The sequence below is a fragment of the Tauraco erythrolophus genome, chromosome Z (assembly GCF_009769465.1).
Source record: "Tauraco erythrolophus isolate bTauEry1 chromosome Z, bTauEry1.pri, whole genome shotgun sequence".
In the NCBI taxonomy this organism is placed as follows: domain Eukaryota; kingdom Metazoa; phylum Chordata; class Aves; order Musophagiformes; family Musophagidae; genus Tauraco; species Tauraco erythrolophus.
Window position 1 is genome coordinate 37,631,874 of NC_141496.1, and position 23,571 is coordinate 37,655,444.

General features: G+C 36.0%; 1 protein-coding gene across 2 annotated transcripts in view; it reads left to right on the top strand.

The window, feature by feature from the left end:
* MEF2C (myocyte enhancer factor 2C) overlaps positions 1-23,571 on the top strand; it is a 123,547-nt gene that overhangs the window by 48,154 nt on the left and 51,822 nt on the right. For both annotated transcript variants that reach the window (XM_086629812.1, XM_086629813.1), the window contains exon 3: positions 11,748-11,951. In XM_086629812.1, coding sequence (XP_086485938.1) covers positions 11,748-11,951 — 204 coding nt within the window. The remainder of the gene's footprint in view (positions 1-11,747; positions 11,952-23,571) is intronic.

Here is a 23,571-nt window from a genome sequence, read left to right on the forward strand (position 1 = left end):
TATAGATGTACCCACGTATATGTATACATATACACAATGTATGGGAGGCTATCAAAGAAAAAGTACTTTAGGAAACAACCAGAAACCTCACACACAGTTTTTTCAAGTTTAGTAACATGCATACTTAGGAATTTATTACTGGAGGCCTTGATTCTACAAAGACTGATGCGTATGCTCTACTTTGGGCCCCTTCTGCACACGCTTTGACTTCAGTGTGTAATATACATGGTTAAGCACATCTGCAAGTTGTTACAGCATACAGGCTTTTAGTACTGTATTTTGTGAACTGTTATAATATCAGTTTATTTGCAGGAGGACTTGCATTTAAATCCATGGATCCAAATCATTCATGTTTATACATGTTTGCAGTGTTTTTATTTTTACCTCCTTCATATAAAAATGACGCTACTTCATAAATCTCAGCTTTTTCCATCTGAATTTCAAAAAGAATTTGAATGGACTAATGCAACCTAAAACCCACATACAATAATATTGGCATGTTGTAGTTACGAAACAAATTCTCCGTGACTGATGCTATGGCTAAATGGGTCCAGCAGGACTGGTTAATTAATTACTATGACTGCTTTAGATAAAATGGCTGAGTAGCTGTCACGTATTATCAACGCTATCTCTGCTAGTTAAAATATGGTGATAAATTAGGCAAACTGCTTTCCTGTTTTCAGAAAAATAATATTCAGCAATTGGCATCTTAAAATAAAATCAGTGAAAAGCTGCTACTGTTTACATTTAATGTAAGCGGATGGATGTTTTGTTGAAACTAAAGTTGCACAAGTGTGAGAAACTCTCCATAAAATTATTTGACGTTGTGATTAGTGTTCTTCGTACGTGTGGCTGCAATTTACCAGTAGTCTTCAGTAGCTGTTTTTTAAGAACTTGATACTGAGTGACTATTAATATGTTAGTTCTATTAATTTGATCTATAAATGTCTTCTTATATTCAGGATGTTTTTTAAGAAGTTATGTTGTTAATCTTCAAGGGCTTTATAAAGCCATAACACACTCATCTTAGGCATAACAACAAATTATAATCTTTAAATATGATTTCCAAGAATTTTAAAATTTTGTAGTGTTATTATCACTTGTGTTCTCCATGGCAGAAAATCATGTATAAAAACAAAATTATATTTATTTTTCCCTAAAGGTTGCCTGTTACTGTGGGCCAAGCCAAAAATAAATAATTCTATCAATATAAAACCATCACTGTATTTATTTCAGTTGGTTTATAGTTTGGAACTGAAATTGGATTTGAAATAGTGAACTGAATTTATTATTAAACATTAAGACACTAGTTGTTTAGAATTTTCCCGTACTACCATGGTTTCCTTTTGAAGCAAACCTGAATTATTTTGTAAATGACATTACAAAATTTTGCCATTAGTAACATTAATTTATACAGTAGCTTCAGTATCAACTTGCTTACACAAATACAGCATTTATAGAGAACTTAATCCCCAGTTTTGTCAGAGATTTCTTTCAAGAGGCTAAACTTAGTTTAAAAAATTAAGACAGCCAGTTTTTCAAGTCATTTGCAGTAGAGTTTTGAGACTTCTAGCACCAGCTTTCAGAACTAATAATTATGAATAAAACTATAACACTGGAATACTAACAACTGTAATGTTAGTGCGGAAAGTGTTTATCTTGCTGGCATTTGATCATATCCATCATGTCGATCAGTCACTGTGAGGCTGAAGGTATAGGTTTACGTTACCCTCCATGTAGTATAATAGGCTTGATTTTACTTCTCATTTCTACTAATATATTGAAGCATAATTTAGAAAGTGTTTCTACTGGTTTTATCCTCTTTGCAATCAGCTCCCTGATTTAAAGCTCAGTGAAGCCAATGAAAAGATTTCCATTTGGACTGTGGGATCAGGCTTTTTAGTTGTAGTGACATATATATTGCTAAGCATAACTGGATTTTCACTGATAGCTGATTGATCTGTTAACCATTTGTATGAGATGTATTCTTTCAGAAGCCTTACTGTTTCTTAAAATATAATGTATTCCATGACCTATTGCTGCTTCAAGGAAGCTGCATCAGTTGATTTGTTTTCTAACTTACACACTTCCAGTAATCTTAAAATAGTAACTGGTTTATATTCCTTTTTTTTTTTTATTGATGACATAAATGTATTTGAATGCATAGAAAAGATTAAAAGTTTGCACTGGGAAAAAAAAAGGTTAAAAGTTTTTAATTAATAAAATTAAGATACTAGCTGAAGCACAGTTCCACGGAGTATTTTTAGCTCCATTTACCGTGATATGGATGAATACTGTTTTCTTTTCTTTCTTACTACCTTACCAAAAGATATCTGCAAGTACAGCAGCAAATCTGTTGACTTGAAACTTCTTTATCGTTGCTTATATTCAAACTCAGCATGGTTTCATGATACAAGGCATGTTAGATGAGAATATGATATATATGGATAGTGCATCCTCAGCTGTTTTCAAGCACGTAAATTCTCTGCAGGACAGCATATGCAGGGAAAAATAAATGGAACACGTATCAAATGAGGGGATATAGGAATAGTTTAATTCTTCTACCCTTGCCCAGTGCAAGGGTGAATCTGGATAACAGAATTTTTGCAAAAGGCTGTAAGTTGTTACAACCTGTGGAAGGTGATTTCTGTCCTTGCTTTTCCACTCATTTGCTCAGTGTCCTGACTAGCTTTTTACGTTAACCATTAAATGAAGTACTTGTTCTATCAGTGTAATAGCTGCTTTCACCTACTGTACTGTCTACTATGGTAGGAGACTTCCCTGCTGTTCAAAGTACTTGTATGAGTGGATTGGGAAGGACAAAAATAGTGCTGACCTCCCTTCAAAAGGATTTCTTCTGAGCAAGTCTAGTTGGTTGGATTTGTGTACTTTAGTGACCATACTGGTAATAAATGTAAGTTGAAATTGTCCAGAGTCAGATGTCTGGCTGCAAATCTCATAGAAATGGGCATACTGGGAATATGATCTGCACTTTCCCGAAAACTATTTGAAACTTTGGCATTTTGGGCTAAGTTAAAGGAAAACTACGGCAACCTAGACATTAGAGGCCCAGTCCTTTTACCCTGAACTGCGTAAGAGCTCTGTCACTGATTGCAGTGAGTGCTGAATTCAGACTTTTAACTAGGAGGAGCCATTAATTTAATGTTGTTTCATGTGGGCTGCCAGTTGGCTGTATTTTCCAAGCCCTCATAGTTACAGCATGGTGACAAAGGTGGTAAGGATGCTTGAATCTTCTGTGAGTGGTCACAAATTCTCTTCAGTTGTGAAAGTTTCAGAAAAGCCCATCTGAAAAATTCCCTTTCACTCTGCTTTAGCCACAGGGAGATGAGTATGAACAACTGCCAGGCTACAGTAAATGTGTATTTATTTATGTGTAGTTTATTAGGTATTATGTATTTATAATGTGTAGTTTAGTTACCATCACGATATTAAACTCTCAAGAGAATCCTGTTATAAGCAGCCAATGTGACCAGAGACTTTCTTTTTATTGCGCCACTGGATAATATAGTCTTCATAAATGTGGAATGACTCTCTGGTAGTGTTGCTCAGGCTCAAGAGATTGTGGTAGCCTTGTCAACAGCCTGTTCGAGTAGACAACATGCATGATATTAGTTGCACCACCGACAGAACTGATAGCCAAAAATATTAGCACTGACATCTAATGTTGGAAGCTCCTGACTGCTACAAGTTCTTTGTGCAGAAATAGGCATCTGGCAGATTGGAGAAGGCTGCTGACAAGAATTCTGGGTTGTTTTTTTTTTTAAAAAAAAAAAAAAAAAAAGAGGACAAGTATTTGCAAAAACATGGTTGAACTTTATTTTCATGTATTTTCTTGACAAAAACAATTCAACTAGTTATGTTATGGTCAGCACTTGAAGGAAAAGTTGCATTCATTTGCCTCAGAACAGTCCCTGTATTTTTCCTATTTGTTTTTCATCAGTTTGAAATATTTTGTTAGTTTTAATGAGGGCTTTTTGTGGTTTGTTGTAGACTGGGATCACCTGAAACTGTCTTTGCAACAGCCCAGGCAGGGCTGCCTAGGCCTGAAATAAATAGGTGTAATGACATAAATGATATTGTATTACTGTTATACAAGGTCACTTACAAAATATCTCATTAAATCCATGGTCTGTGAGCTAAATTCAGAGGTACATTGACCCAGGAAAGAGAGCATATTGACCCAATGACATTCTGATACTGGGTCTGGAACACCCTCTTGCTTTTAATCCACTGGTTTCTCTAGTTAGTATCAAGAAATATCAGGTCTTGTGTGGTGATCCACCATTTTTTATCCCTCTGATTATCATGCTCATTAGTTCTGCAATTCTTTTCCTGCTTGCGAAGCATGCTGTTGTCAGATTCGCAGTTAAAACTGAGTTGAGCTTAGCTAATGATTCTGCATACTGTTTAAAACATTTCTTTCAATTTGTAATGAACTGCTGGGAGGTTAAGCGTTATTAAATATACCACAGGAAGTGTATACTTCAACATTAAGGTGCTTAAATAGTAAGACACTCTTTTTATAGTACCATGCCCGTGTAATTCTATGGGCTACAACAGTAACAAACACTTGCTGTTTAACTTTTTCATGCATAGACTTTTTATCATTCTTTGATTCCAGCAAATCTGCAAAGCTATAAACCAAGACTTACTGCAGTTATCAGCTCAATAGAGAACAAATTAAAGCAGATAAGTAAAGTGAGGTTATGGACCAGGGGAAGAATATCCTGGAGGGAAATGACCGTTTGCAGGAAGACCTAGATTTGTTCTACTGACTTTGATACCTAATGCTAGTTTCAAAACTAATTTCAGCCTCATGTATCTATTTTTATCTGTGTTTCAGCTCTATTTAAAAGGAAAGAGTAAGACACAATCGGCTGAATCAGAAACTCCCCTGTAGAAAGAGAGAAGAGCTTTGCATATTAGTGTTAACATGAGCACAACTTAGATAGGAAACTTTTTTCTACCAATTTCCAGATATTTTCAGTCTTCCTTCATGGTGTGTCTTCATTTTATCCAAGATCTGAGATATTATGATTTTTGCCCCCAGGGAAATGTTTTCATATGAAAACATAACTGCTTAACTATGCAACTAAGCATCATTCTGTTCAATGAACCTCTGTCTTAAACATCACATGCTTTTTTTCTTTTACATATTTGAATTCCTTCTCTTGTTCACATTAACCACACAATGAGACTTGGAATATAGCATTACAGTCAGGCCTCTTTTTTTCAGAGGTAAAGTTAGGTTTCTGTAAGCAAAGAATACACCCCAAGTTTTCATGACTCCTAAATTATAGCGATCTGTACAACTCTGGCAGCACTTTTCACGTTGTGCTGGACTACCTGAGAAGTAAAGTTTTAAGAGAGCTGCTGAACTGAACTGTGAATTTCTAGAATGTATTATATTTAAGGTTAAGTGTGCTTGTATTACAAATGTATGTTCTGAGCATAATTTAGAGTGAATTAGCATAAGGTAAATATTTAGGTCAAATTACTTTTAATTTGAAGTGTGAGCAACAAACCTAAGAGAGTTCAGTAGTGAATGAGACATCTGCCAACACAGCAGAGGTGAAAACCAGTGCAGACACAGGCACAGCCTTGCTGTCTTGCAAGGAATGGTTTGAAAAGCCCTGGGGGAGAAAAAGCTGGAGGTGGGAAGCAGAACTGAAGCCATTGTGGAGAGGAAGAAGTTACACTCTTCCTGTTATGACAGGAAATGCAGACAAATGTGCTTCCTGACCATTTGCTCAGCAGGGAATGAAATATTCTTTGACCTTTACCTTATGAACATTTTAGCAGCACAGAACTAGTAAACATGTTTTTTACCCTAAACATCTATTTGTACCTTCCAGAACTAGTGATAGCATACCAAAGAAAAGAAGTTGGCTTTCTTGTATATTGTATTAGCTACTGTGGTTTTAATAGAGATGATGTTTTTTGCCTAAACTACATACATATCTGTACATCTCTATATAATGTACTTAATCGTATCTCTCTAATAGAACAAAAGGAAATGAAGCCTCAGAGATAAACCATTATTATTCTTGCATCCCTGTCTGTTTTTAGATCTTAATTTGTAACTTAAAGTGGGAAGCATATTGATACTGCCTAACCTACTAATCTCTGGGTTGCTCTATCGTCTGTTAATTAATGTGTCTCCCAATTATTCCTCCTGTTTTTACTTTCAAAGAAAAATTTAGTATGAGATCCACCAACATGTGTCGAATTTGGGCAGACTGAATAATATCACTTTTTAAAGTATTTGATCTGTTATTTATGTACTTATATACTAAAAATGGGGCATAACACACAAGTACAAAACCTTCCTTTTTGTACAGATTAATCATGAACATTTTATTTATTATAGCTATAATTTTAGGGCATCCTGCTTAGAACTCCTCTTTATCTGGACTATTCAGCAAGTAGTAGCTCAATACGCTTGAGGCTTTCTGGGACAATAGCTCTTTTACCAGCATAAATCACTGCTGTCTCATCCCTGTAAGTTATGCTGGAGGGTTGTAAGAAGATGGAAGCAGGCTGCTGAAGGTCCTTCACTGCTCTTTAAAGAGTCTTTCATTTAATATGCCGAGCTATTGCATAAAGGAAGGTTTGTCTAGAGTGAATCCTGCAATGGTGCTGCTTCCCAGTCCCTCTGAGGGTTACCGTAAAGATTGTTGCAGCCAGGCCTCTTCATATGACAAACAGATCTAAACAAAAATCCAAAAGGAGGAAGGGGAAGAGAGAATATGACAAGAGCTTTTGCCTCTCGAGTAGTTATTTGGGGTTTCAACATATGACAGGATTAAGTGCCTGAAAGTGACATTTTAGTCAAGAGCCCCTTGTTTTACACATGGCCAACTTGACTTTATGATGTTTGAAGTTATGTAGATTGCCGTGTAGTGCCTCCTATTTGTCACATACATCATATACCATGCTTGCTCTAGTCCCTGTGTCAGAAATTTGCACATTCCGGATGAAGTAAGAGCAAACAGAACAATATTTCTTCTTGGCCAGGCAGTGTCTATGTCAGATACTCTGTGTATCAGTGGCCTCTGATTTTCAGTAGTCACTCATACATGTTTAATGGCACGAAATGCATATGGGAAAAATTCTTTGCAAATTCCCTGTTTATCTCATTTTTCTATGTCATCAGCTGTATATCTTTACAATCAAGATAGGAAGAAGTAAGGGAAACACTGATATTTTGCCACTGGCTGCACTGAATTGCTTGAAAGATCACAGGACTGCTGCTTTCAAAACATAAAATATTAGCACATATGCTGTGACAGTTAGTGACAAATATGGAGTGCTGTTGTGGCTCAGCCTCTCTGAATGTGTGAGTATTAGAAGGACCTGAATTAGAAACGAAGATAAAATAAATCCCAAACCAACTCTCACCAAAAAATACAGACAGAAACAAACACTACATTGGGACAAAGATAAATAATGTGTCCTGAAGGCCGTGTTCATTAAATGGAAGTATTTGTGGCTTCTTCTGTTCCTCCACTGATATATTAAGATCTGTAAGAAACACAGAATTGTTGTTACAAATTTAGCTAAGTAAAGACTATTACCAGTGGCCACTATTACCATTTACACACACACACTGAAATTTAAATTTCAGCATGTGAAAGAATTTATACTTGCAACCAAGCAACATTACCTTCTAGTTTATTTAGTTTGAGTAGGTTTTACCTACTAGTGGTTAAACAAGAAAGTCTGCTCTGGTCCAAACTACCCTCTAGAAGGAGCATATCTCAGTGTGTGATACGCACACTTGAGTTCAGGCTGTCTACAGCCTCACAGACATTGCACTGATGAGTCCGTGAACCGTCTTTCAGAAGACTGTTGCAGCTTTATGCATGAAGAGCTAGTTGAGAGATGTTTCCATGGTAGTGAAGAGCCAGAGTTGAAGTGGAAGAACGTCCCTTTAATAATCCTCTTTTGTCAATGCCTTTCCTTTAGCACATACAGTGTGTTTCACCTTTAGTCAGAATTTCATTCAAAATGCATAAATCTCACCTTGATTTATACCAAGGAAGTTGGAAGCTGGCTGTTTCACTGTTGGGATTTTTTTTAGTTTTTTCAATACTTGAAAGCAGCATCTGATTTACTCACGGCCTATAAAGTCCTCAACATTTGTGCTTCTCCATATACAAGAATGCTGCAGGCTTTAGTGACATACCTTCTCAGTACGACCATTTCTGTTACAAGGGAAGTTTGGCTCTTAAATTTTTAAAAATGACTTTGAAATAAGTAAAATAAGGATAGTGCTAAGACAAATAGTAATAGACTGGTGGGTTTTCAATTAATATGAAGGGGTGGAATTTTACTATTTTTCCGTGTGTTTCAGAAGTAGTCTCCTCACATCATTGCTCTTTTTGCGATACGTATGAAACTATGCATAAAAGCTCCTTATAACAGTATTAGAAACAGTGTCAGTGTTTCAAACCTTGTGTTTAATATACACATGTTTAAAAGGGTTTTAAAGACAGCTGAATGCTGGCCTCTTAGCTGTTTCACTTGCTCCCTCAACTCCACTTTCATTCTCCCTAATTCTCACACTGTCATTATAAAATATTATATTCGAAAAAGAGAAGGACTTCCTAAATTGCCTGTCATTATCCTAAAAAAAGGAAAAAAAATGTGAACTGAAAAACACCTACAAATTAGCAGTGGTTTTGGACAGCAGTGATAATTAATCGTATCTTGACTAATATAGTCAGGAAAGAAAATGTAGTGATTTGATTCTTGCTGCTAAAAAAAAAAAGTTCAATATTAAATAGATATTGAAATGCGTGCACTTTTTTCGTTGTCCTTTTTCAAATATGTTGATGGATTGTCTCACTGTACGTGTGGGTTTTTTCAGTCTTGCTAGTATTCTTTATGGCAAATGACAAAATGACATTGCTGCTGTATGACGCTATCATGACTGAGACCTTTGAATGCCGTATATGACAATAAAGCTATGTGACCACCTGGATTTTGTGGTACTGTAGCTGCAGCCACTCAAAAGCCTGTGTCCATGCAGCTTGTGTGCATCTCGTTCATTATCACCACTGAGTTAGTTCAAGTATAGTCAAAGCTTCTTAAGTGTAGGTTGCACACTGCCTTCCACCTAGATAAAAGAGATCAAGTGTTTCAAATAATTGATGCTAATTTTACCACTCAGTAAAATTTCTGCAATACTAGAATACTATCTGTTATCCTAGACAATATTTATTAGATACTTTTAGTTTGGGTGAGTGCGATTAACATAATAAATGGTTAACAAATTGAGACCCAAAATAAGTTAAGTAATAAAGATGCAGTCCACTTATATTGCCTACAAAAATATTTTAACATATAGAAGAGGAGCATGTTCATCTTCCTTATGTAGCCACATAGAAGAAAGTTCGAATAAACATCATTGGTTTTAAATGGCTTGAAGAGTATTCTTAATCTTTCCTGAAGTTACTGACCTTTCACTATACATTTGAAAATACAAGTTCACCCCTACTATAAACTGTTGTAAAAGCATGATAAATTTACACAAATATTGTAATATATATGTAAAGATAAGCCACAATGAATGGCATATTTAAAAAGAAAACTGATATTCCAGATCACCATAGAAACGGGACTAGATACAAATTTTTTTATTGCATTTATCAGCAGTGGCAGAGAGCATTATCTGAAAGATTTAGAAAATGTTAGAAAGGAGTTAAAAACAAATCAAATTCAGAACAATTTAGATTATATTTTAAAGAAAGGAAAAAAAAATCTAGCCGATTTGTTCTTTTTTTCACTTTCCACAAAAAGGAACTCTAACCAGTGTCATTCTGGTGATAACTATTATGAAATAAGTATGATGTGCTATGCAGCACAGCCGTGTGGTTATTCTAAATGGTCAGGAGCACCTAACAGTAAACACAAACAGTGGCTTTAAAGATATTTCTGTACTGGAGTGTACTTTGATGGTAAGAAGCGGTAACTTGCTAAATTCTGAGGTTTCTGTGCAACAGAAACCATACTGTACAGAGACACTCCACCTACAGCACTGTGGTCAAAAAGCTGATTGAAAGGCATTTTGGATGCAGAAAAACATGTTGAGTTAGTACATTTTATTTTCTGTATGTTTTGCTTTTTCTAGAACATGCTTTTATATATATTTGTTTCAACAAATGCATTGCGATTTTATGTAATTGGAGAAAATATTTAAGGAGTATTTCAAAGACTAGGGTTTTTTTCAGAATTTGAATGAAGTTTTGTTACCTATCTCGTTATTCGTTCCAAATATCAAAAGCCATTGAAGCAGACAAATTTAGAAAGAACATACTATCAGTTATACATACTTGAGACCGGTGCTGTGGAAAGTGTGTCTTTTAAATGCTTGAATAATTGTATTTAATGGCAATCCATCTTTTCTTAACAGCATGTTGACAAAGGCTAAAGAGATTGAAATGACAATAAGAGGAATAACATTCAGTATACATTTGGGAGAATAAATGTTCATAGTATTGGCACAGAGCTTCATCTTTCTGAGATGGGCTAGCAAATAGGGATTAGCAATACTTAAAGATCACGTTTTCCATGGCCTGACGTGCTGGGATTTTAAGGTAGTCTGGGGTCGCAGTTAGCATTGACTTGCATTAGGGTCGTTTGTCACTGAAAATTATTAGAGAAAAAAAAATCAGTCATACTTAATGGAAATCACATATATGAAGAAAAAGAAGGAGGAAAATTCAACCATACAATTAGCTTAAACATCTCATGATAGTTTCTTATTCTGTCACATGTCTTGCTGGAATGTATAAGCTAGCGCAGAAAAGGAAAGGCAAAAAAAATTATTTGATGTGTGAGTCTTTCGTTGTCAAAACAGTCCCTGTGGAAAATTATGGGTTTGTACAAAGTAGCAATATTTTTTATGCTGTCTAGGTTTTGCATGATGTCAGGGCATTAGCTGGCCTACTGAGAACTTATAAGCATGTCCTTATTTTTTCCTACATAATATGACCCAAAGTCCTTTGTACTAAAAAATGCCAGTTCATATCTCTAAGCATCTAATTTGAAATGAAATAAAGTATGCTACATCTGTGTTTGGAAAAGACCTTGTTTCAAAGGTGGTATTTGTTGCTGGCCAGCTAGTGTTTGTTCTTCATTCATGCTTTATATTTCTCATTTCTCACATCAGTGTTTGAATTTTTAACACTAGATGTTTCTTCAAAACTATTATGAGTGTGTTTATACAAACAATATATCTATTTCACACAAATGCTGTATGAAATAATTTCTTCCACTAAAATTCTAGCAGGAGTTGGGGGGCATGGAATCAAAGTCAATCACTATCAAAAATAAAAATTGTTTCCACATGTTCAAACTATTTACAACTGCGTATCAGAGGTGCAGTTTTAAAATATTGATGGGAAAGATGTCTGCAGTACAAAGAGTACATGAATTTAAAAGTTACAGAGAAAGATGGAGTATCAACATTTCATAGCGCTACTTAACAAATATGTGCTGTGCTCTTTACCTGTACCTCAAGTTTTTAGTTATATTTCCTCACATAACACACACACATACTTATATTCTATTTTGGAACTCTATTTATTTGTATGCATTTGCCTCCTGAACGTGTTCGATTCGAAGGCTACAGCAGTCACACGTTATGTTTCAAAAAAAAAGAAGGAGGACTGCAAAGACAAGCTTGGGGATTTTGACAGACCTTTTTTCTGTTTTTCCAGGTGACATTTACGAAGAGGAAATTTGGGTTAATGAAGAAGGCTTATGAGCTGAGTGTTCTGTGTGACTGTGAGATTGCTCTGATCATCTTCAACAGCACCAACAAACTGTTCCAGTATGCCAGCACTGATATGGACAAAGTGTTGCTGAAATATACCGAGTACAATGAGCCGCATGAGAGTCGAACGAATTCGGATATTGTTGAGGTAAGATTTTGTGTTCTGTGAAGAGTACTTTTTTACATTGCTCTGAGACCGAGGTGCTCAAAGTGAGAGGCCTGATCATCTTTCTTGAGGGTTTAGAAAGTACCCTGAAGATGACATAGTGGCAGGAGAGCAGAACAGGGACAACTGAATATTGGTTTTGGGGCTGGAGATGGCAGGGACTGGAAGGAATACAGTCTTTTGTGAACAGTAAGTTTTATCCTGCTGAGTCTCATGTGCTCAGCAGAAACTCCTGCGATAGGATCTCTGGCTCCCTGTCATCCAGCTTTCTGTGCTGCTTTGTCCCTTTGTCCCATTAGTCCTCTTCACTGCTTGACCACTACCTTCCAGCTGAGTCTCTCCTTTGTCTCATAGTTGCTCCCGGTGGCATGTTGTCCAGAAAACATTGTGTGCCTTGTCTCTTCTCTCCAAAAGTTATAATATCCTCTGTTCAGAAGGAACTCAAAAATACATTGTAAAAGATGTGGAAGAAAAAGATTTAGAATCACTGCTTTAAGGGATTGGACTGACTTGTTTAGCTTTCTAATTGTTTACAGAGGAAGGATGTTTAGTAAAATGCAAGAAAACTTTACTTACAAGCTGCACAATAACGAAAGTTTCAGCCACCTCACACAGAATGCTGTTACCATAATAATAACTGCATCAAAGCAATACTATCAGAATGGTAGAGACACCTTGTAATTATTTAAAAAAAAAGACCACCTTTTAATAGGACAAGTTGTATTTACAGTTACTGAAAATTATTAATTAAAATTTAAGATTTTCAATCTTAAGCTTTTAATATTTGCAGAAAAGTCACTTTACTTTATAATCACATTAGGATTCAAACCATGCAAAATAAGTTAAGCTTTCAATGATTATGTTGTAAAAGCAAAACATTCAGAGTGACAGCTAAGAAATTGGTTATGTGACTCCAACAACTCCTGTTTTCAAAGCGCCTAATTGATTAGGCACCTAACAGTATCATTTTAAAAAGTGTTGGAAGGATGAGGTCTTGTCTTAAAGATCAGTGAAAGTTTATTCATAAATGCTACTGAATACCTTGTTCTATACACTTAGACGATTTAAGATCTTTTTAAAGGTGTTAGTTTCAGATTTTTAAATAATCTTGATGTTGTCTAAAATGAGACTTTGGTGCTTTTAGAATCTTCACCTGAGTCAGTCATGTATTTTAGACTAGCAATGGAAGAAAGTGTGAATTACATATAAAATGGTTTTGATGGAGAAAAAATACTGTATAATAGACATCATTAGACTTGTTACAAAATGTCACTTTTACACCACCATAGATTGGCTAAGACTGCAACCCAGGAACATATATCACTTTTCTGCCTATCCTTATGTCAACATATACAATGATACTACTTTGCTTCCTTCATCATCTCCCAGCACATTTTCTCCACCATTAAGAGAGGATGAGGTTCTGACAGCAAAACAAAAATTTATGTGAGTTAAGACTAAGAGGAAAGTATATAATTTCTTCCTCCTCTCCATCATCTCTTTTCCTCTCTTAGTTCAAATCTCCTATGTAGACATGAAGCCTTTCCTGTCACCTAGCTCTTGTAAGCCCATGTCCTGTCCAGCAGAATTCAGATTCTGTCCCAAAAATAATGCCCTGTCCTCTTTTGGTGGCAAAAAGCCAGAATATTCTTAGCAGGAAAAGTTTCCTGTGATATCTTTACTTCTTCCTGCAGGCTTTCTTGTGGGAATACATGAGTAAGCCAGTAGTTCAGGATTTATTACTTGCTTCACAATGAACGAATACTTTTGATCACATTTTTTCAAGAAACTCGAGTGAAAATGTAAAGCTTAAAATAATATCTATCTTGTTGTAACTTTGAGATTTTCAGAAAGAGCACTCTCTGCATCAGCGAAGTCCTTTTCCTGCAAAAACAGTGGGCCAGTTTGAATAGGCTAATAGGCATTTTTGCATGCAGACATGTAATTTTCTGGCCATACCCAAAATTTGGTGGGCATCCCTTTTCAGTCCTCTAAAAGGCACCAAATAAAAGTAGGCAATTGAAATAAACATTATTTAAGTTGAGTAATCTAGCAATAAGCAGAAAAGGCCAAATGAAGTGCGTGTTTATAGTTTTTCCGTATGTTCCATAAGCTCTGAATTCAGTCATTTGATCATTTTGCTGTTACGTTTTTCAATGTTCTGCCTGTAATGCAAAATACTTCAGCCACACCAATGCCAGTACTGTTTCAGGATAAAAGGAGTACTTGTGCAGGGTGTAGGTTTTCAACAAGAGTTTCATATTATCATGCCTTTACTTGATAATTAACATCACAGTTAGGAGTACAATAGAGGAATAGAGCACATAGAAGTATGCAATCTGAGAAATGGCTTGACAGTGTAGTTTGGATATATTTTTAGGTACAGGATATAAATCTGCCACACATTTAAATATTTAAAGTGATCAGTTAAACTGACTACATTACACATATTTTCCCTGTAAGGAGTCCATTTTTTTTCGCTTTCAGACAGCTAGATTTCACACTTACAAGTTTTTAATCTTGTTCTTCCAGAGCAATCAACATTGAGAATCAGACAGTATTATTAAATCTGATCATTTTCAACTAAATGACTGTTCAGTAACTATGTTTCAGCAGAAGAAAAGGGCATAGCTGTGCTCACAGATTTCTGCACAGTATTAGAGAAAGAAAACTTTTTTAGGTAGACTTATGAAAATTTGAAATATAACTGTCAACTGTATAAAGGTCTTTAATTTAAAATCCAATTTCTGTTCACATTCAGCATAATATTAACTATTTAGTTACTTTTGGGTTTTAGTAGAACTGTGTTATCAACCATTAGAATGTGGTATGACTTCTTCAAACAAGCTATATTCAAAGAAAATCGGAAGAGTAGATTTCTAATATGTAGTTAATTACTTTTAAGTTAAACCACTGCTATTCAAATGGAAAAATTATATGAATTTTCATTTAGGTCTAACTAAAGCTGTTAATTTTATTAAGCAGATGTTTTTAGTTCAATTACCGGGATTAATTACGTTTAGCATTTCTGAAGGAACAAGTCTTCAGGACATAATTTGTTATTTGAAGTATCAGAAGACACCAAGTGTTATACCTGTAACAAACACTACACTGTTTTTCAAGGGAACAATTATTTGACATTCATTTTAATACTTGTATTACTGCAAATAAAGCAATTTGGTCCTACCTGACTTATGATCCGATTACATCTGTCATGATGTAAACTAGAGTGGCTAATATTAAGAGAATTGCAAAGTTCAGTTACTGTTATTCTTTGAGCTCTTTTGGTTTAATAATTTAAACAAATATCTTATACTTTCTTTACACAGGTAGTAATTCTCTTTACATGTAATAAATATAACTGAGATGGTCTTTTCCAGTTGCCGCATTCAAAATGGAGTCTATTAACATGCAATTTGGTATATCTGAGTTCTTTAGATCACAAAGATTATCTACCACCTGAATGTACTTCAGTTATTACCTGGTAAATATACTTAAAACATCCTCAGGTAACTAAAAGTTAACATGTACTCATGAACAAGAAAATATTTGCATTCAACACTCAAGTTTCTCCATTTTAAGCAACAGTGACAATTATTGTGAGTCTTATCAAAACCTATGTGAAAGCTTTATGGTATGTATTAGTTATGCAAAAAAAAAAGTTCCTTCTGAGACTTCTGTTTAGAGTTAACTGGATTCTTAAAACTGAATTGTTTATGTCCTCACCCACCAAACCATTCACACCACAATCGTTCATTCAATTTTGTTTCAGTTAAAAAGTGCATGTTGGTTGCTGGATATAGTAACTTATTTTAAGGAATAGCAGAACCTATGCAGGGCTCCTTCAACACTGAGGAAAAAAAGATTAATTTCATCTCTATGCTAACTTCCAAGCACTGTATGTAAATACCAACGACAATATATTTAGCAGCTGTCATTTAAAATCCTGCGATATAATTACTAGAAGATGTGTAATTCTGTACTTTGAAACGGGATTACATTTTCTCTCATTACAAAATCCTGTGGCATTTGGTACACAGTCTTTGGTACAGAAGCAGTGTTTTTACAACTAGAGTTCCAATCTGTCCTTAGAAGTTTGTCGATACATCCAGTTTCTATCTCCTCTGTCAGAAAAAACTTGCCTTATGAGTTTGTTGTTTAACATTATTAGCACAGTTTTATAGGACTGGGCAATAATTTTCTTATGACAATGAGGAAATGGGGAACGGTGAATGTCAGAGTTTTACAACAGACAAGTACATGCATTATGCATTTATTGCATTTATTTGAAATGAGGCCAGATCGTCTTCTTACAGAGAGACGTCTCCTGTAAAACAGAAGTGGATGTAACAACACAACTTATTTCAGTGGTATTTCCCTACCATGCTACTGTGAGTAACAAGAATCCAGTGCCAAAGCACTGTAAGCCCACTGCTTAGGAGCTCAGAAAGGACATGGCCCTTAGCTCTTAGGGGGCATATTTCAGAGTAGGAATCCAGGGAAATGTTTTACATCTTGGCTGCCAATGTAATTACAACCCTAACCATATTACAGAAATCTGCTGTGGTTCTTCAGCTACGCTGTAAAGCCTTTGCTGGTTTAAGGTGAAACTTCCTGCCTGTTTTCTGTCTCACTGTCCCTTCTTCCTTGTCGCTTCTTTCATGTCAAAGCACCAGCTACTGTCTCAGCTTTAGCAGACCGTAGTGAGTTTTTACTAAGTCCTGGTTTTGATTCTGTCTCTTAGATACTGACTCTAATACGCTGATCCTTGCTCTGTGTGCACATAAATCATTCCTCCACAAATCACTAACCGCTTCATCTTTCAGCTCTTGTTAAGCTCCCAATCCATCAATTTCTTTGACCCTGCTGCTCTTATTGTCCCTCTTTCTCCAACTGCCTTCTATTTCTCTACTGATTCAGTGGTCACTGCCTTTAAGTCAAGTTCTCCTACTAGGTCAGCCCTTTCAAATTCATCCCATTAAACATATCTTCCGTTTTCTGGCCAACATGCATCCACCTCCCCAGTTCCCCTCTGCCATACTGCTAATCACTGGTAGAGAAAAAAGAGGAACAACACAAACTTCCTCCATTTTTCTCTTTGCTAACTGAGATTCTGTGTTATCTATGCTGATCACTCACCAAATCTCCTCTGAAATTTGTAAAGTTCACTACTTAAAACTGCTACTTTGCATGCATGCACACACGTCTGTCTGATCTTTGCAGCTGTCTTTTATCTTACAAGAAACTCTTCCATGACCTCAGTGTCTTTTCTGGAATATCTCTCTTGCCATCTGCCTTTGGCTCTATCTTTTACTGGCATCTGGCTTCAACTACCCCTTTTTTTGTCTTTTTTCTTTTTTTTTTTTTTTCACACTTAGTTTTTCAGGGTCCTTGACATAGACTTACATATATATCAGCTCCTGCAATACTCTGTCATATGCTTCTGCTTCAGTAAAACCTTATCCTCATTTGGCTATACATTGTCTTACTCTGGGGGTATTTTTTCACCTGAATATTTATCAAGCATACTATGCCCTTTCACCCGCCTTTCCACTCACTCTTGCAATTTTGCTGTATTCTAATACCCACTAACAGGACCTATCTCTAAGTATTTACAGCCCTACTTCAGACATGACACAGTAAGAACAGGCAGCAAAATGAGGTGACGATGATACAGTAACATGATTCTCCGTGTAAGATACATCAATCCTGTTTTCACCAAACAACGCTTATATCTCTCATACGGAGGACCATCTTTTGACCGTTTCTGAGAGTCTCCTCATCTTCAACTCATCCTCAGTTTCATCCTTCTTAATCTCTTGCCAATTGCGCTCCAATACTTACTTCTTTTTTTGTCTTCCTGTCCCTGAGAGAGTCTTTAAGTTGTGCTCTCCTTTGGCTCATCTCACCAGCTGGTCCTTTAGTCTGCCTGTTAGGGATCACTTTTCCATTACTCTCGATGCCCCTCCATCCTCTTTTCCCTCTCCTTTCTCACTGAAATTGGGTATGTTTGGAGAAATTTGCGTCGGGTTGCTTTTATTGATACTGAAGACTTCATCAAGAATTAGCCTGAGCTACTCTATAAGACTTTAATTATCCTAGGGCCGTTGTGATAGGGTTGCTGGTTGGCCACGGGGAAAAAAGGGTAGTTTTAATTTGCAATACAATGTCAGACTTTAAATTATTTAGATTTACAAATTATAGATTCTTTTCATAGATAATTAGCACCTAGCATTGTCTTTTTAACTTGTTTTGCGTAGGGTCATACATCTTCATTGGTCTAGTAACTGCAGATGAATTGACCTTTTGCAGAGTATTTTCCCTTCCCCAGTGGACTCCTGTATTTGGTGAGGGAGAATGAACTGAACATAGCAAGAGAGATGAGTGCCGTTTGCAGCAGCGTTTTCCCTCAGGGAGAAAGAAGTGATCTCGTGGACGTGTGAAATTCTCCCTGCAGATTGCACATCCTTTGCATTTTACAACACACAGAGACATCTTTACAGACCTTAATGTTAAAATGGTAGGGAACAAAGCAATACCAAGCCCTATAGGGTGGTGGAATTGAGAATTTTGCCTTTGTGTGTGTGTTATTGCTTGTTTAAAAAGCATTTTGCTCTAAAAAATGTGTATAATGAAAACATGTAACTAATGATAGATAACAACAAATACTGCCACAGATTTGTAGAACAACTGGCTTGAATTGAAAATACGATTGCTTTTAGTATGACCAGCAACAGAGTGTTAATAGGTGTGAAATACTACTAAATCTCCTACAGGCTTGAGAGACTTGAGACTTAGAACTTAGTGCAGCTTTAGCACGTTGGAAGGTTGCAGTTGATGAGGGTGGTGCTCAGGCAGCAAAAGCTGCGTGCATGTGACATACTAGATGGGCAGTATATTGTGCCCGAGAGGAATGCCACAGTCCTATTTTGCTGATGGACTTACTGCACATTATCCCATCAGTTCGTACAGGTGTGCTGTGGGTCCTATAGCACATGTAGGATTAGTCACTTGGTGTGAAAGTCCTGAATGAGATGAAGAGGAAAAAAAAATTCCTTCTGTCAATTATTTCTAAAGGTCACAGAGCTAATGACTAGCTGGGAGGTTAATTAGATTCTGAAAGCCTCTTCATATCAATTAAGACTCTTATCTGTATATTTGTAGTAAATAAGCCCATATAACTCTCTAAATGTGCTCTTTTTAGGAAAAGTAAGGCAACTGTTGTAGCTTGTTTAATGTAATAAGTGTATTTTCTTCTCTTGTCATCATAACATATAAACAAGCTGTGAAATACACATCAAGTCAGCTCTTCAGCTGTTGAAATCAGGGGAATTATTTCAGTTACCATGGACTGAAGATCTGGGACAGTATAGAAAGTAAGCCTGTATGTAAGAAAGGTTATTCAGGGTGATCTAAAGACAGTACAGTCTATTGGATACTGCCCTGGACTAGGACTCATGAGACTTGGATTTTATTAATAGCTTTGCCAAATACTGTTGTGTGACCTTGGACAAGACACATTTCCTCCTAATGCTTTGGTTTCCCTATCTGTAAAATGGGGATAGCATTATTGATTTCCTTTGTAAATTGGTTGAAGACCAGCTTGTTAAAAAAAAACAGCTACTGTTACCAGTTTCCACATGCCAGGAGATGATTGGATAGAGTCAACTGGCCAATGAATTTCCTTTGAATGATGATTTAGGCTTTTTAAATGCTTACTTCTTGTTTCATTTTTAGTAAATATGAGCCAAACCATTATTGCTAACCTCATATATGACAAAATCATGGGATTTGCTTCAAGATCTACAGCATTTTTTTAATATTCTTTTGGTCTTTCATTGTTTGCCTTCTGAGTTTTGAGCCTTTGGAAAATGTGTTTGTAACCTAGTATCCTCACGTGAGTTTTTTCTAGGTTTTTCCTAACCATGATTAGTAGAAAAATATCTTGGAGGGGAATATATCCCATTTTCAAAAATACCAAAAAACTCTCCACTTTATCAATTTTAATTTCATGTTTTCAAAGAATTAATTTAGAAATACATCTTTTTTAAACAAAAACTGATATTCTTACCTAATCTTTTTATTCCATCAATTTGGGCTTAATGTAAATATTAGCTGTTACAAGACCACAAGAAAAACTTAAGAGCTGGAAAACTGTGGAAGGCAATTCTATCCTGTTCAAAGTAGTCCCTCTGTGGGACTGCTGTTCCAGTCAGTGAGACTGTCCAAATTAGACCCTCTGTTGCATCCAATAGATAGCAATTTATTCCCTTCCTCCCACTTATCCACTTGAGATCTTTTACTCTTTATCTTTCTGTCCACAGGCTATTGTTTAAGTTCTCCTTCATAACTCTGCAGCATCCTGTTGCTGTACATCTAATAAGTGATAGAATTCTGATGCTTTGCAGCCTAGAGAAAGAAAGGTAGAGGGTCAAGTGTTGACACTATTTTTTTTTTTCTAATAGATTTCAAATTAATCCAGTATGTGAAAAATACAGCTAAGGGAAAGTTGCATAAAGTTGTTTTCTTTTTCATTATTTAAAAAAAAAAAAGTTTTCCATGATGATTTATTTGCAACAAGGATTTGGTTGACATGAAACATAATTTGTAATCCTGTTGTATCTCGAATGAAAGTCTAGTAGCTCACCTGATGATAGCTTGTTTTTCCATCTCTGGAAGAGGAGAATGGGGCAGAGAAAACTAAAATGGATGCAAAGCTGGTTACTCTGAAGCACATGGTAGATCAAAAGCTACTTTTGAGTATATTTTGAGGGAGCTCTGGACCTCCTGATTTTTACTTATTGAGGATAAGTTCTTTTTATTGGTTGAATCCCCACATAATTTTTCTTTTATTCTTTTGTTCTTAGTAATAATTTAAAAAAATATTTTAATAACTTAGGAAATGTTTTAGATGGATTGTTGCAAAAATGCTGTGATTACAAAGGTGAAAAATATGTGCAGAATATAAATGTGTTTCAAACTGTTCATAGTTCCTTTCTTTGTCAAACTGGGAGATTAAATCTGCCTTCTTAGAGAAAGGTCTACTTCACAGATCACTGTTCCTTTCTCCAAAACATGATCTATCTGGCTGAGAAGCTGGAAAAATCTTACATGTCTGTGTAACATTCTTATAACTTAATAGCTCCAAAGTTTTATCCCAATCTAGTCATTGGAGAATGTTCTTTGTTTTTGTAGTCACTGTTTCACATAGTAACAGCTTGTTGTATTTTGGTCTGTTTGCCAGAGGGTAGGTTTATTTTTAAATCCCTGAACTCTGAATTTTCTTTATTTTTCCAAGATTGGAAGCAGCTGAAACGCCTGGAGTTACAGGTTGAAGGGCTTACTTCACAATATGAGATGGGAAGCTTCATCCCCTCCCCCTTTTGTGTTTTTCTTTTTTTAAATTTTTCCTAACAAATGTCTCTTAACTGATATTTGTCTAAAAATAGAAAACTGCCTAACTAAAAATAGCTTGGCTCTCAGTCTTGCCAAGGAAAATGGAGAGGAATAGGCGTGGAATAGAAGGCTGAGTAATCCAGCTCTATTCATTCACAGATCCCTTTGAGAATGCAGGCGATGATAAAGTGCCCTCAAAAAACCACAGGCCTGACTTGCTCTCTTCAGACTCCTAGGTGCCAATAAACATTTTAGCCCAAGGATATATTTTTTTTTTTCTCATAGATCGTAAACACTTTCTGAAAGACAAGGCTTTGTTTCACAGAAGCTAACTTACTGTCAAAAATAGCTGACTTTCCTAAGGTCCTTTTTTTTTGACTTTCCACATGTTTTTTAATTTATTTTCGGATGAGCAATGACTGCAATGTTCTGTCAAGAATTACCATGAAATGTCACATATCTGGTGCCAATGAATGAAAAAAATAGATGCTTTTCATACTTAAAATTGTGCCCTCAAAACTTCACATATCAATAAGAAAAATTTATTATTCTGATTCTAAGCAGTAAAAATGAACGAGTAGACAGCTGATTTATTTCACCACGAAATCAAACTTCAGCTGCAGAGCACTTCTGCGTACATATAAGTAAAGTTTTTTATTTATAATTCTGCATTTATCTGAAAATCAAATTTCGCTGAGAGGATAGAGGAGGTAGGAATGACAAGGGGCAGGATCTAATTATCTTAAAAATAAACCTGTTGAGAACCCTGCAAAGCAGGAACTTTTTGTTTGAAAAGCTGTCATATTACAGAAAGTCAATCTTGTTTCTTGCTACAGAGGTTTTTATATCACATAACTGTTGTGGTATCGCAGTGCGAGGTATCAGTAGTGCTAGACGGCAGAAAAGACACCAGGAAGGGTTGAGCATGTTATTTAAAACAGGAATGCTTGCTGTTGTTCTGTGTGCAGTTTTTTGGTTTCTGTTTTTGGTGTTGTTTTTTTTTATTTTTTTTTTTAAAATCTGAGTAACCTGGTCAAACACAACAACAGGGTGTGGAAATGTCAGCACAGTTCACAGGGTTATTTGGGACTGAGTATTGTTTTGTTCAGTTCCTGTAATGCTGCTTGTGATAAGACTCTGGAGACAAAGGACGATAATTGATGGAAAGGGACTTAAATCACTCCAAAAAGAATCAAGGTCCTTGTATTTGGGTACATCAACTCTTCTGGTCTCCTTCCTCCTTGTAAAGCATTTTGTCTTCTTGCATGTTGGCCCCCTGCTGCTCTTTGTAATGGAGGCAGACCACAAGTGATTCCTTTATGCAGTACACAGGGTGTAATTGTGTCTGTGTGGTGTATTAGTAATTACCAAGGCTGAATTCCCGTATTGTATCTTCACTGCAAGCATGGAAAAATAGGACACACTACCCTGCATTACCATTTTCAACCTAGATAGTGAGCTACTTATAGCTATGTTCCAGACACAAAGGCTTTTGTGAGCAAACCCATTTTTCATTTTCATCATTGAGACATCCCTGCTTTGTAAGGTAAATATGAAATGTGCTTATTTACCTGGATTCTTACACAGTAGTAATAATCACAAGTACAGAAATACCAGATCTTCTCTTACCTCACAGCTATCTTTAATGCAAACTACTGACCTTACCCTCTTTTCCTCCAAGACTTTTTATCAACTGTTCTTTGTCAAACCAGTGTGGAAGATTATGCAGCACGGAGTTTCCAGCAAAATCAGCAAGTGATGCACAGTTCTCCATATGCTTACACATGAGCAAAGGTTTTTTAGCATATAAGTGTTTCCAGATGTGGGCGCTTAGCCACTGCTCATAGTTGTATTAGGTAAAAAGACCTCTATGCTATCGAAAGCAAAAAAATTCTGATATGGAAAGTCCACTGTTCAGGTTTAATTAGACTTCTGATTTAAAACTTAGAGTGGTCAATGGGAACCTTCTGACTAACTTCAAAACTCCCTGGTTATGATTCCTAGCACAGACACCAATTTCTATGAGTTCTGTCACCTTTTGTAGCAAGCAATAACAGAATAGGTCTTGTTTCTACAAAGATTCATAAAAGCTCTGTTTCAGACAGTGAAACTATTCACAAGAAGAAAGTTGAATACTCCTGCAAATACCTGCAGAATTGTGGCTTTATTTCTGAAGCAGCTTCAGTGCCAGTAAGGGTGGCAGAAT